The 12461-nt window shown below is 38.3% G+C and overlaps 1 protein-coding gene across 2 annotated transcripts in view; it reads left to right on the forward strand.

Annotated features, from left to right (window-relative positions):
- The window catches only part of lrrk2 (leucine-rich repeat kinase 2), a 90808-nt gene that overhangs the window by 430 nt on the left and 77917 nt on the right, over positions 1-12461 (forward strand). The window contains exons 2-14 of one of the 2 annotated variants that reach the window (XM_051690322.1): positions 135-214; positions 1943-2040; positions 2303-2391; positions 4533-4670; positions 5749-5883; positions 5960-6091; positions 6217-6336; positions 8855-9024; positions 9115-9188; positions 9508-9614; positions 11535-11664; positions 11829-11953; positions 12270-12397. In XM_051690322.1, coding sequence (XP_051546282.1) covers positions 135-214; positions 1943-2040; positions 2303-2391; positions 4533-4670; positions 5749-5883; positions 5960-6091; positions 6217-6336; positions 8855-9024; positions 9115-9188; positions 9508-9614; positions 11535-11664; positions 11829-11953; positions 12270-12397 — 1526 coding nt within the window. Of the gene's footprint in view, positions 1-134; positions 215-1942; positions 2041-2302; positions 2392-4532; positions 4671-5092; positions 5110-5748; positions 5884-5959; positions 6092-6216; positions 6337-8854; positions 9025-9114; positions 9189-9507; positions 9615-11534; positions 11665-11828; positions 11954-12269; positions 12398-12461 lie in introns of those variants that run through there. The other variant, XM_051690323.1, reaches the window with a different exon arrangement.

The raw sequence follows: 12461 nt of genomic DNA on the forward strand, positions 1-12461 counted from the left end.
GGTCTTCATATTTTCATATTACAGAGTCAGCAATGCAAACTGTCACATGGACCCCCTCCCTGTGTGCTTTTGTTCCCCCCAATGAGACATCTGCTGAGATATTTTTAGGTTTGTGTTCTTCTTTTGTCTTGCAGTTGAGCTGTTTGCAGATAAAAATGTCCACGTGCCTGTGATGCTGGTGCTGTCATCACATTTCAACAGCAAAGTTCAGCAGGTAATTGTCATTTCTTTATAACTGTTCAGACACTCTCTGGAAATGACACAAACAAGTTTTTCTTAGCTTGAAAGATGTAACAATCCCTGCCAAATTATGGCATTTACTCGTCATTCCAAATCGGTATGATTTTCTTTCTTCTGTAGAATGCAAAAAAGAAATTTGGAAGAATTTGAAAGTACACTCACCGACCACCTACATATTCATGTGATTATCTAACCAGCCAATTGTGTGGCAGAAGTGCAGTCCATAAAATCACGCAGATACGGGTCAGGAGCTTCAGTTAATGTTCACAACAACCATCAGAATGGGGAAAAAATGTGATCTCAGTGAATTCGGTCGTGGCATGATTGTTGGTGCCAGATGGGCTGGTTTGAGTATTCCTGTAACTGCTGATCTCCTGGGATCTGAAGCTGCAGTTGGCTTATTATCTGTGTACCTCAGCAGAAACCAAGATTCATCAGACCAGGCTATGTTTTTCTAGCCTTTATCTGTCCAGTTTTGGTGAGCCTGTGCCTACTGCAGCCTCAGCTTTCTGTTCTTGGCTGACATAAATTGAACCCGACATGATCTTCTTCTGTTGTAGCCCATTCGCCTCAAGGATCAACGTGTTGTGCATTCCGAGATGCTATTCTTCTCATTACAAATTGTACAGAGTGGATATCTGAGTTACCGTAGCCTTCCTGTCAGCTCGAACTAGTTTGGCCATTCTCTGTTGACCTCTCTCATCAACAAGGTGTTTTCATCCACAGAACTGCCCCTCACTGGATGTTTTTGTTTTTGGCACCATTCAGAGTAAATTCTAGAGACTGTTGTGCATGAAAATCCCAGGAGATCAGCAGTTACAGAAATACACAAATCAGCCCATCTGGCACCAACAATCATGCCACTGTCCAAATCACTGAGATCAAATTTTTTCCCCATTCTGATGGTTGATGTGAACATTAACTGAAGCTCCTCACCCATATCTGAATGATTTTATGGATTGCACTGCTGCCACATGATTGGCTGATTAGATAATTGCATGAATAAGGTGTACAGGTGTACCTAATAAAGTGGTCGGTGAGTGTAGATAGGGACTGGCACTGTCAAGCTTAAAAAATGACAAAAAAGCAGCATGAAGGATAAAAACATTCATTTATTTGACTCATGCACAATATTCCAAGTCTTCTGAAGCCAAACGATAGCTTTGTGTTAGGAACAGACCAAAATCAAAAGTAATTATTTTCTGGAAATCTCATTTGCTGCTAAAACGCATTCAAACGTGTTGCATGTGACATTCGTTGAATGTTTGAATTGAACACAAGCATGAATCGTATCAAGTTGTTTGATCTTTTTTTATTGTACTTTTATTTTACCTTTTTTTTTTGGAACTTGACAACTATAAAGCAACAGTCTGGTTCTAAAAGTAATCCCAATTATTTTCTCCATAGACATATTTATTTTTAAAGATAACTTATAAACTTTTAAAGACAGACACACCATGAGCTTGGAGGATATTAATCAATGATATATGCTTCTGTTGAAGCTTTCAGTCCATGTTATTTATATCAGCTTAATAAAAAAAAAAAAATCTTGTTTAATAGCTGAATTTCTCATGAAGAACTAGACTTTCAGAAGTGCCATTTTGCTGTGAAATTGATTTCAGTGCTTTATCGATTTATAAAACGGTGGTGTGGGATCCAACATGTCTTTGAAAAGAGTGATTTGTTGTTATTTTCATCATAGGTGGGTTGGTCTCTGATGTGTCGTCTGATGGAGATCTGCCCCTCCACTCTGGACAGTCTGACCAGCCCAGTGGAGTATCAGTTTATCGGGGTGAACCAGTACGTCTCAGATATGTTTATAGACTTGTATAGGCGTTGAAATGGTTTTAAGTAAAATAGTTACTATAACTTCCTTAAGAACACAGTAGTTCACTTTCTGTATCATTCTATGAAACTTTAAGTAAAATAGTGAAAATTCTTAGTGATAAGAAAGAATTCTAATCACCAGATTACATGTGTTTCACTAAGTGGTTTGATACATGCAAGGCTTTGTGTGTCCATGTTTGCTGATGTTTATGTAATTATGCATGTTTGTTCATAGGCAGATTCTGAAGGTGCTGTCCACGTATCATAAAGACCCCAAGATGATGATGGTGGGCCTGAGAGCTCTGGCTCTATTGCTGAAGTCAGGTAATACTTACTGTCCCATTATGGTGTTTACATACAACTGTTATATCCACAAATACTGGAAATACTGGATACAGGATGCTTGCATGCTGGAATTGCAACAGATACACAGGGTCAGCACATATGCAGAGTGGATTATGCGTAAGCAGCATTTCCCACACACAAACACTATGCTGATAATTAGGGGTCCAAGCACAGAAGGTGTTGAAACCTTATTGTATTTGTATAGAGTTTTTATTAGAAATATTATTTTTCAGCCCAAAAATTGTCTGGGCATCAAAGAGTGTAAATTATAGAGACTCCAAACTTGGCAAGATGGTTTTTTTTCTAAATTCGCTGGCATACGGAGATGAATCGTAGATAAAATATATGTAATTATCTGCGAAAGTTACATTTGGCGAAATTTGTGCTGATTTAAGACCCTTATGCACTTTTCCTAGAGACTTCAGAGCAATATTTTCAATGTTTTTCTTTATCATTTCGCTGGTGTTTTTCCGCTGCGAGGAAAAAGTGATGTCACTGAAATGGGTCAATAGGAGGCACTATAACTAAAAAAAAGTTCATATCCCTCGCAACCATTTGATGGAGGAAGTACGTAGATATTTGCCGTGTATTTTCTTTGAGGCAGCTGTTTGCATAACATTAACATATCGATCAGTCCAATCAACAAAAAATGGCCACCAACAGCCAAAATTCAAAATCAGTTAGCTGATGGTCATGAAAGATGGTATATACATGCAGGATGTCTCCAAAAAACTGCATACAAAATTTTGTGAGAATCAGCCACAAGGTCATGCTAATTCAGCTAATTCACGCTTTTGCTAATAACTCTGGAACTGAAGGGGCTAGCATACATTTTCAATTTTAAGTGATAATTCTTTTGGAATAAAGCGCATTTTAATTAATGTCTGATAGACATCTTAAAAAGATCAGATTCACAAACATTTTAAATCATAAACGTCTCAAAGACATCTGCTGAATGTCCTTTTAACATTCGATAAGCAATGTCTTGCAGACGTATTGCAGATGAGCAAACAACCTAAAAATGTGTCTTTCAGATGTAAACACACACATCAAATAGACATCTGGGTGATGTATGTGTGCTACCAGAGTTTAAGTTGTTCAGAAGATATACGGTAAATCGCCAATACATTTTTTGGGTGTGGCCCATTATGACTATTTGGCGTGTATCTTATCAACGCAGTTTTCAAACTTCACAAAACTGCCACTATAACTTAACCCTTGTGCGAATTTAGGGACATTTTTGTCTTTTCCATTTTAGTTTTTTTCAATCATGTTTATGTGTTAATGCCAACGGCATACATTTTGCCAAAGGTGTGTATTTTTGGGGGAATTTTGATATTTCAACCTCAGTTCCTATAATACATCTATAATACACTGTGTACACAAAATAGTTACACTCAGGACTTTCAGGACAAAATTGTCTCTATTGAAATCCATTAAAACTGCAATATTTGATCCCAGTGCCATTAAAGCATAACATCATAAATTCTGTGATATTATGCTTTCATTCCAGAATCCTGGCTTCAAAATTTTAATTTTTATTATTTTCCACCAGATGGTGCCATTTTTCTCATGTTTAGCCTATGGAGCAAATACATGCTTTTTCCCTATTTTCTGTTTGCTGTATTATAGAGCACTGCAGGCCAATTGAATAAATGATGCAGCTAAAATTGTGTGGGTGTGTTGTATGGATGTCAGAGTGTGTTTTGTATGTGTGTATTGAGAAGTGTGTGTGTGTGTGTGTGTGTGTGTGTGTGTAAAAAGCAACAGTGGCATTTAAAGGGATAAAATCCTGAAAATGGATGAATATTTAGTAGTTATGATTAGGACTGATGTTGGTTAAAAAAAGTCATTGAAAGTGGAAAATAATATTAATATATAATATTATTATGGCAGTTTTTTGATGCTTTTTTTTATTTTTGTCCTCTAATGACCTCTGAGTAACTTTTTATATTGACACACAAGGGTTAAGAAAATCATAATTGTTTAACAGTGATAAAGCAAGGTGAAATTTGTCACCAAAACAACTGTATTCACAGGATCGATTCCTATTTGAAGTGAAACCATTGTTTTGGTGTTTTGAGTGTGATGAGGTTCTGATGTGAGTGTTTGTGGGACAGATGAGATTCTGATGCAGGTTCTGAATGAGGAGGAAGTGGACGTGCTTCATCTGGTTCTGGAGGCGATGAGGTCATTCAGTGACAGTGAGGAGGTTCAACTGCATGGATGTGCTGCTCTACAAATATTGCTGCACAGAGGTAACAGCACACACACTCACAGACCCCGTTTCCATCTGGTATTAAGATGCGTTTCGGGCGATCCGTTCACATCCGGTCAGCCCTAAATACAGGTCTAAATGGGGTCTAAAACGTTTTGTGATCGGATCACAAAAACCACATACGAATGTGTTCAAAAATGCATGTGATCACATCACATATGAAGTGTAAACGCTAATCCATCCTGTATGTGTCCCGTCAGCAGTGAAGCACCACCCCTCACCTGTCAATCAACCGCTGTGCTAAAACAAATGTTTAAACTGCCGCTTACGAGCGGCTTCAAAAGGAAATAACCGTCCGATCGGAAAATTTCAAAAAGTGGATACATATACAATCATGAGAGCTTCATGGATCTTCTTTAGTGTGTCTGATATCAACACAGATGAAGAGAGCACAAACGCCTGAAGCTCCTTTAATACAGGTAATCCACTAAAATAACGCATAATTCTGCTTGACATGTTGCATTTATGCTTAGATTAAATTTCAACCGCATCTGGGAGAGGCAACGCACCGTTTTTTTCATACTTTCTTTGTCTTTTTTGACTTTGTTGCACTTTAATATCATGCAGTAACACACAGACTTAGTGACTGATGTATGTCTTCATGAAACAGAGACCCTCCCCTCTAAATCCAAACACAAGTGGTTACAGGAGATGCATTTAAACAACCAGGTGTAAACAGTGATGTGTCTCACCTGACCACATGTAATTGGATCACCCGAGACACATCGTAATACCAGGTGGAAATGGGGTCACATAGAGAATAGTAAACTCATATGTGGACATCCCACAGACTTCCATTGTTCTTAAATTAGGCTATTAGTAAGCATCACTATTATTGTTATTGCTTATGTCTAGTTTTAGTGATTTGAACAAACCCAGTATCCTGTTTGTTAAACATTGGCATATATCTCATCCCACACCATTTCTGTTAATTAATAATGATACTTAGAATTAGGGTTTTTTCATATGACTAAGACTTACTATGAGCAATAGCAATAAAAAACCTTTCATTAAGTGTGTATGTTGGTTTTTGACTAACTCAGCTGTTTGATTGTCAGTTTCAGTAGATCATTTAGTGGAGTTTATTGAGAAGAAAGACCATGAGGTGGTTATGAATGCTCTCAGCAGCTTCATGGACAGTGAGAATGTAGTTCTGCAGGCTCTGAAAGTCTTTCTACCACTGGCTGATCCAGGTATTCCACACTGATCAATGCAATTTATGTTACTAAGGACTTGAAGTCCTAAATAGACTTTCTTTCTCGGGTCTAGCCAGCAATGTTGAGATGCTGATGTCCAAAACGGTCAAATGCTACAGTCTGACCTGTCGGGCTATGGGCACATGGCTGAACTCAGAGGCGATACAGGAGGCTGGATGCTGTTTGTTACTGAAATTTACATCAGGTGAGTCCAGGTCAAAGGTCAGATGCTATTCTCATAATTTGGAGTATGGTTTTGTTAGAAAATGCATGTTAGATTTGAGAAAGAAGTCATGACTGAGTTCATTTGTTTTGTTTGACTCTAAACAGAAAGTTACTGCAATATTCTGGTACTGAATGGAATTCATAAAGTGGCTATGAAAGCAAGTGTCTCTTATCCTGAGAACGCAATATTGCAGACCGCTGCTCTTTCCTGTCTGAGCGCACTGGGTGAGTGAAAATTATATATTATGGTATAAATGGAGAACCCGGCCCTCCACTGTGCCCCTTGGAGCCCACATTTAAAGTCAGTTAATTATGTTGCAACCCATTGTATGTGTGTTTCTGAGTGAAAAAGAATATTACATGAGAAAAAATGTAGGGCAGGACTTGATTTTAGCCATCAGGAATTGATTGGATTGTGAAAAAATTGAAAAAACCTACTATACTGTTATTTGCAATCACTGATGTAACATTTATTAAATTCATCTTAACCTGTGTCAAATCACTGTGTTAACTATTGGAAAGAATTTAGAAAGGCTACATTACTGACAGCAGTTGCCTAAAATAATGCTAATAAATACAGTGGCAAGAAAAAATATGTGAACCCTTTGAAATTAGCTGGTTTTCTGCATTAATTGGTCATAAAATGTGACCTCATCTTCATCAGTCACAAGTATAGATAAAGCACAACGTGCTTAAACTAACTACACACAAACAATTATAATCTTTCATGTCTTTACTAAACACATCCCATTAAACATTCACAGTGCTATGGAAAAAGTAAGTGAACCCAAGGATTTAATAACTGGCTGATCCTCCTTTGGCAGCAATAACCTCAACCAAGCATGTCCTGTAGCTGCGGATTAGATCTGCACAACGTTCAGAAGAAATTTTGGATCATTCTTCCTTACAGAACTGCTTCAGTTCAGCCATATTCTTTTGTCTGGTGTAAACGGCTCTCTTGAGGTCATTCCACAGCATCTCTATTGGGTTAAGGTCTGGGCTCTGACTGGTCCACTCCAAAAGGTGGATTTTCTTTTTTTGAAGCCATTCTGTAATGGATTTACTTCGGTGTTTAGGATCATTGTCCTGCTGCATCACCCAACTTCTACTGAGCTTCAGCTGGTGCACAGCCACCCTGACATTATCCTGTAGGATATCTTGATAAACTTGGGAATTAATTTTTCCCTCGATGATAGTAAACAGTCCAGGCCCCGAAGCAGCAAAGCAGCCCCGAATCATGATGCTTTCTCCAAAGTACTCCACCGTTGGGATGATGTTTTCATGTTGGTATGCGGTGCCCTTTTTACACCATACAAAGTGCTGTGTGTTCTTCCCAAACAATTCAACCTGTGTTTCATCAGCCCACACAACATTTTCCCAGTAGCACTGTGGTGTGTCAAGGTGGTCTTTGCCAAACTTCAGGCATGCAGCAATGTTTTTGTTTTGAAAGCAGTGGCTTCCTTCGTGGTGTCCTGCCATGGACACCATGCCTGTTTAATATTTTCCGGATAGGAAATCCAATGATTCCTTCAAATTTTTAACTATCTCTCTAGGTTTTTTTTTTTTTTTTTTTGTCATTGAGCATTTTGCTATGTGCCCTTTGAGTCACGTTGGCTGGACGGTCACTTCTAGGGAGAGTAGCCACAGTATTAAATCGTCTCTATTTATAGACAGTTTGTCTAACTGTAGACAGATGAATATCTAAGCTCTTCGTGATAACTTTGTAACCCTTTCCAGCTTCATGCAAAGCAACAATTCTTGGTCTTCTGAGATCTCTTTTTTTGTGATGCATGGTCCACGTCAGCAGATGCTTCTTGTAAATAGACAACTCAAAATGTTTGAGTGCATTTTATAAGTCAAAGAAGCTCTAACCCACACCTCCAATCTTGTTTCAATAACTGGATGCCAGGTTTGCCAACTCCTGACTCTAGTTAGCTTTTGTTGAGATCAGTAGCCTAGGGGTTTACATACTTTTTCCAACTTAATCTGTGAATGAAGAAGAAGCCTTTATTTTGTCACACATTATACATTTTTGCATATATACAGTGAAATTCTTCTTTTTCACATATCCCAACTAAGCTGGGGTCAGAGCGCAGGGTCAGCCATGATACGGCGCCCCTGGAGCAGATAGGGTCAAGGGCCTTGCTCAAGGGCCCAACAGTGGCATCTTGCCGGTGCTGGGGCTTGAACCCCCGACCTTCTGGTCAGTAACCCAGAGCCTTAACCGCAAAAAAATTTTTTTTTGAATGATGTATTCAATATGTTCAAGAACACTACAATAATTTGTGTGTTATTAGTTCAATCAGATTGTGTTTGTTCATTATTGAAACTTAGATGAAGATCAAACCAGATTTTAAGACAAATTTATACATAAATGCAGGAAATTCCAAAGGGTTCACATACTTTTACTTGCCACTGTAAATAAATAGCTATTTGCCTATTGGTTAAAATTAACCAATAGCCCGCTTGACCTGGGTGACATCAGATCTGTCATTTCAGAAGCAGAGATATTTTGATGAAAGATTATGAAGACAAAGAGTTTTCCTTTGAATAGTATGCACTGATTAATCATGCACAATAAGACCATGATCATGTGTTAAGAACTAAAATAGGGTCAATTTTAATTATTGGTTTTAAGCATTGGCATAGCATCATGGTTATAAACTCGAATATGATATTTGTATTAAATATCTTGTGAAATATTTCTTCTAAGCAGTTTGTATGATGCTTTCAATGTTTGTAGCGGAGTGTATAGTACAGAATGAAGGACTGGACAGAGAGTGGAATGAGGACGACAGGGTGGAACAGAAAGTGATTGTAAAAAATGAACCTGCCCAAGCTGATGAGACACTTATATGGAGAGAGGCATGTTATACGGCTTTAGAGCGGCATGCTGAAGACGTCACAGTGCAGGTGACAGGGCATGCTTGAGCATGCAATGCAAAAAATACCTAGTCATCTCATATTTTTGGTTTGTACTACAATTAATTTTTGTTTAATCAGGAAGCTGCATGTTGGGCCTTAAACAGTTTGCTGCTCCATGGCAAAACATCCAATCATGTGGAACTGGAGGGAAGGTTAGCAATCCTTAAAGGGGATTTTTCTGTGCTTTGATTTATTGTTTTATATATATATATATATATATGTAACCAATAACCAATATTGAGAACCACATTTTTAAATGATTTAATGTTATATTGATTTTGAGCTGTGTCTTACTATGAATGGCTGTTATGTAAAAAGTTGAGTAATTTAGGCCATCAATGCATTAAGCTAGTAAGTTGAATACTGTAAATAAGTAAATGTGGGCTGTCAGCTGTTAATGAGCTCATGGTGGTGATGTCATCTTCATGATGATTTCCGAATGTGTAATTTTTCTCTGTGTCTTTCACTCAGGCCTCCTCTTCATATACTTGTGATGGCTGCGATGCTCTTTCATTCATCAAGTGTTCGGTTGTTCAAAGCTGCATCCTGCACACTACACACACTAATAAAATGCCACAGTGAGCTAGCATTTCATTCCTTCATTACTCATAGGTCAGGGGTTCTCAACAGGGGCGGTACCATCCCCCAGTGGGCGTTCCAAGAATGCCAGGGGGCGCTAAGAGCAAATTAGTAGAGAGGGGGGCATTAGGTTACAAATGGGGGGGCGTTTATCAGTCATGTTAATCAAATCTATCGTCAAGTTCCTGTTTGCATTAAAATGATTATCTAAACTCCATGATACGGGTTGGTATATGCATTCATACCGCGGTTCATCTGATTCTGAAGTCTAGCGACGCATCTGAAGGATCTGGTTTAGCAGCATCAAATAGACAGGCGAAGACACAACCTCCGCTAATGGACAGAGCAGCGTGAGCGTAAAGCAGGTGCATTTTTACTCACAGACTGGTCTCGAGCTCTTAAATGCGCACCTCTGATCATTGCAGCGCTTCGAGAACCAGTGAGATGCAAGGCGCAAGACGAGGAAACCAGGGAATGAAATAGGGGGCATTCATCAAAAAAAGGTTGAGAACCACGATCTTAGGTCATAGATGTCGCTTCTAGTTTATATGTAGATGATATGTACAGTAGATGAGGTTTGAAAGTATAAAATGACAATATTAAGAGTGTAGATTAAATGTAAGGTGTTGTGCAGGTATTGTAACCTGCTACAGATGACTGATAGAGAATTAGCAGCTGACACAGTATCGCAGTATAATAAAATGATTGGTTGTGCATAATGTTGTTATAAGTAATAAATACAAAGTAATTAAATAATACAAAGAAAAGTACAGTAAAGTGTCAATACAGTAAGTGACAGTAAAGTGACAGTACTGTAAGTGGCAGTACAGTACAGTGGCAGTACGGAAATTGACAGTTCATTAAAGTGGCAGTACGGTAAATGTTAATACAGTAAAGTGTGGTAAGTGGCAGTGCATTACAGTAAGTGTTATTACAGTACAGTAAAGTTTCAGTACAGTATGGTAAGTGTTTGTACAGTACAGTAAAGTGTCAGTACAGTATGGTAAGTGTTAGTACAGTAAAGTGTCAGTAGAGTACAGAAAGTGTCAGTACTATAAGTTTCAATACAGTACGGTAAATGTCAGTAAAGTGGTGGTACAGTAAGTGTCAGTACACTAAAGTGTCAGTACAGAACAGTGTTAATGTAGTATGGTAAGTGTTAGTCCAGTTAAGTGTCAGTAGAGTATGTAAATGTCAGTAAAGTGGCGGTACAGTAAGCAACAGTACAGTAAATTGTCAGTACAGTAAGTGGCAATACAGTAAGTGGCAGCAAAGTAAAGTGACAATACAGTAAGTGTCAGTACAGTAAGTGATAGTACAGTAAGTTTCAGTACAGTAGATGTCAGTAGAATATGGTAAAAGTCAGTAAAGTTGCAGTACAATAAGTGTCAGGACAGTAAAATGTCAGTACAGTACGTGCTAGTACAGTAAAGTGCCAATGTAGTAAGTTTCAGTACAACAAAGTGTCAGTACAGTAAAGCGTCATTACTCAAAAGTCCCTTCTGGGCTTGTTTTGTGGATTAGAGGTCCTTTCCCATCACTGTTGTGTATGTCGTGGTGTGTTCGTCAGTGTTATGTCTTCGGGCGGACACATCGCAAAAGTTCCGCCCTAGTCCCACCAGTGTTTTGCTGGTTTATGCTGGATTAACGGTAAATACTTAAATCGCGATTAAGAAAATGAACGTGTTAAACTTTAATTAATTGCATGTGTTACCGTGTTCATTTTGATAGCTCTAGTAAATACTCAACTAGATACATTAAATTACAAAAGATCAGCAATGATTATAAAGTGGCATGTACTAAAGTACAGTAGTAAGTGACAGTAAAGTTTCTTAGCACAGGATGGAGGTAGCTAGTGCCTAAATGTGTTTGTGTTGTAATGTAGATTTTGATTAGTTTGTGTGTTTTTGTGACCATAGGTAGGATGAGAGCTCTGCTGCTGTCTCAAGGAATACATTTCAACATTGTGAATCTGATGAGGAAACACGCAAACTCCAGCGACGTGTGCGAAAGTGCCTGCAAACTGCTTCACACACTTTTCCAGGGAGCGTAAGAACACACTTCCCACCACAGCGTCATTTCCAAATTCAAATAATCACTGACACCTTGATAATATCAAATGGCAGACGATAACAACTTAAGGCACACCCTGGGATCGTAACTTTATGACACACTTTTTTTTCTCTCTAAATCTCCTCTTTTGTCTTTTCTAGGAGGGCTAGTCTAGATGAAGGAGCTCTGGTTATTGGTCAGATTTTGATGGCACTTAAGACTCATAACTTCGTTCCTGAAGTTCAGCTGGCGGGACTCAGAGCCAGTTTAGTGCTTCTTAACCCAGGTAGAAGATCTACGTCCTACTTGTCTCTTTTGACATGTGACTGAATCTGCCAGCTTTTGTTTTAGTAGGGCTATCAATGTAACATGTTATGTTAGCAAAATTAATAATAATAATAAAACAACAACAGAATAAAAAAAAGAATTGCATATTTAATCATACCCTCGGACCTGGACATAAATCCCTATCAAGGAATTTGCCTACCATCACTGCAGTTCAGGCTGGGAACAAATAATGATATGTGATTATTTGTGATTATTTTAATTAATGAGTGTATAATGTAATACATTTCTTACTCTGTGTTTCTTCATTTGAGCAGACAGGCGTTTAAGGGAACATGGCAACTCAGTGGCAGATCCTGATACAGTGGACGTATCTCTGCGGGTGCTGAAGAACCAGTGTGTACTAGAGGGAGCGCACACTGTATATCTAGAAGCACTTAATAGAGTAAATAATTTGTTTCTTATTAAAGGCCAAGGCTAAAATAGTTCAGTAATTCAACTTGGAAAAT

Source organism: Myxocyprinus asiaticus, chromosome 46, assembly GCF_019703515.2.
Source record: "Myxocyprinus asiaticus isolate MX2 ecotype Aquarium Trade chromosome 46, UBuf_Myxa_2, whole genome shotgun sequence".
Classification (NCBI taxonomy): domain Eukaryota; kingdom Metazoa; phylum Chordata; class Actinopteri; order Cypriniformes; family Catostomidae; genus Myxocyprinus; species Myxocyprinus asiaticus.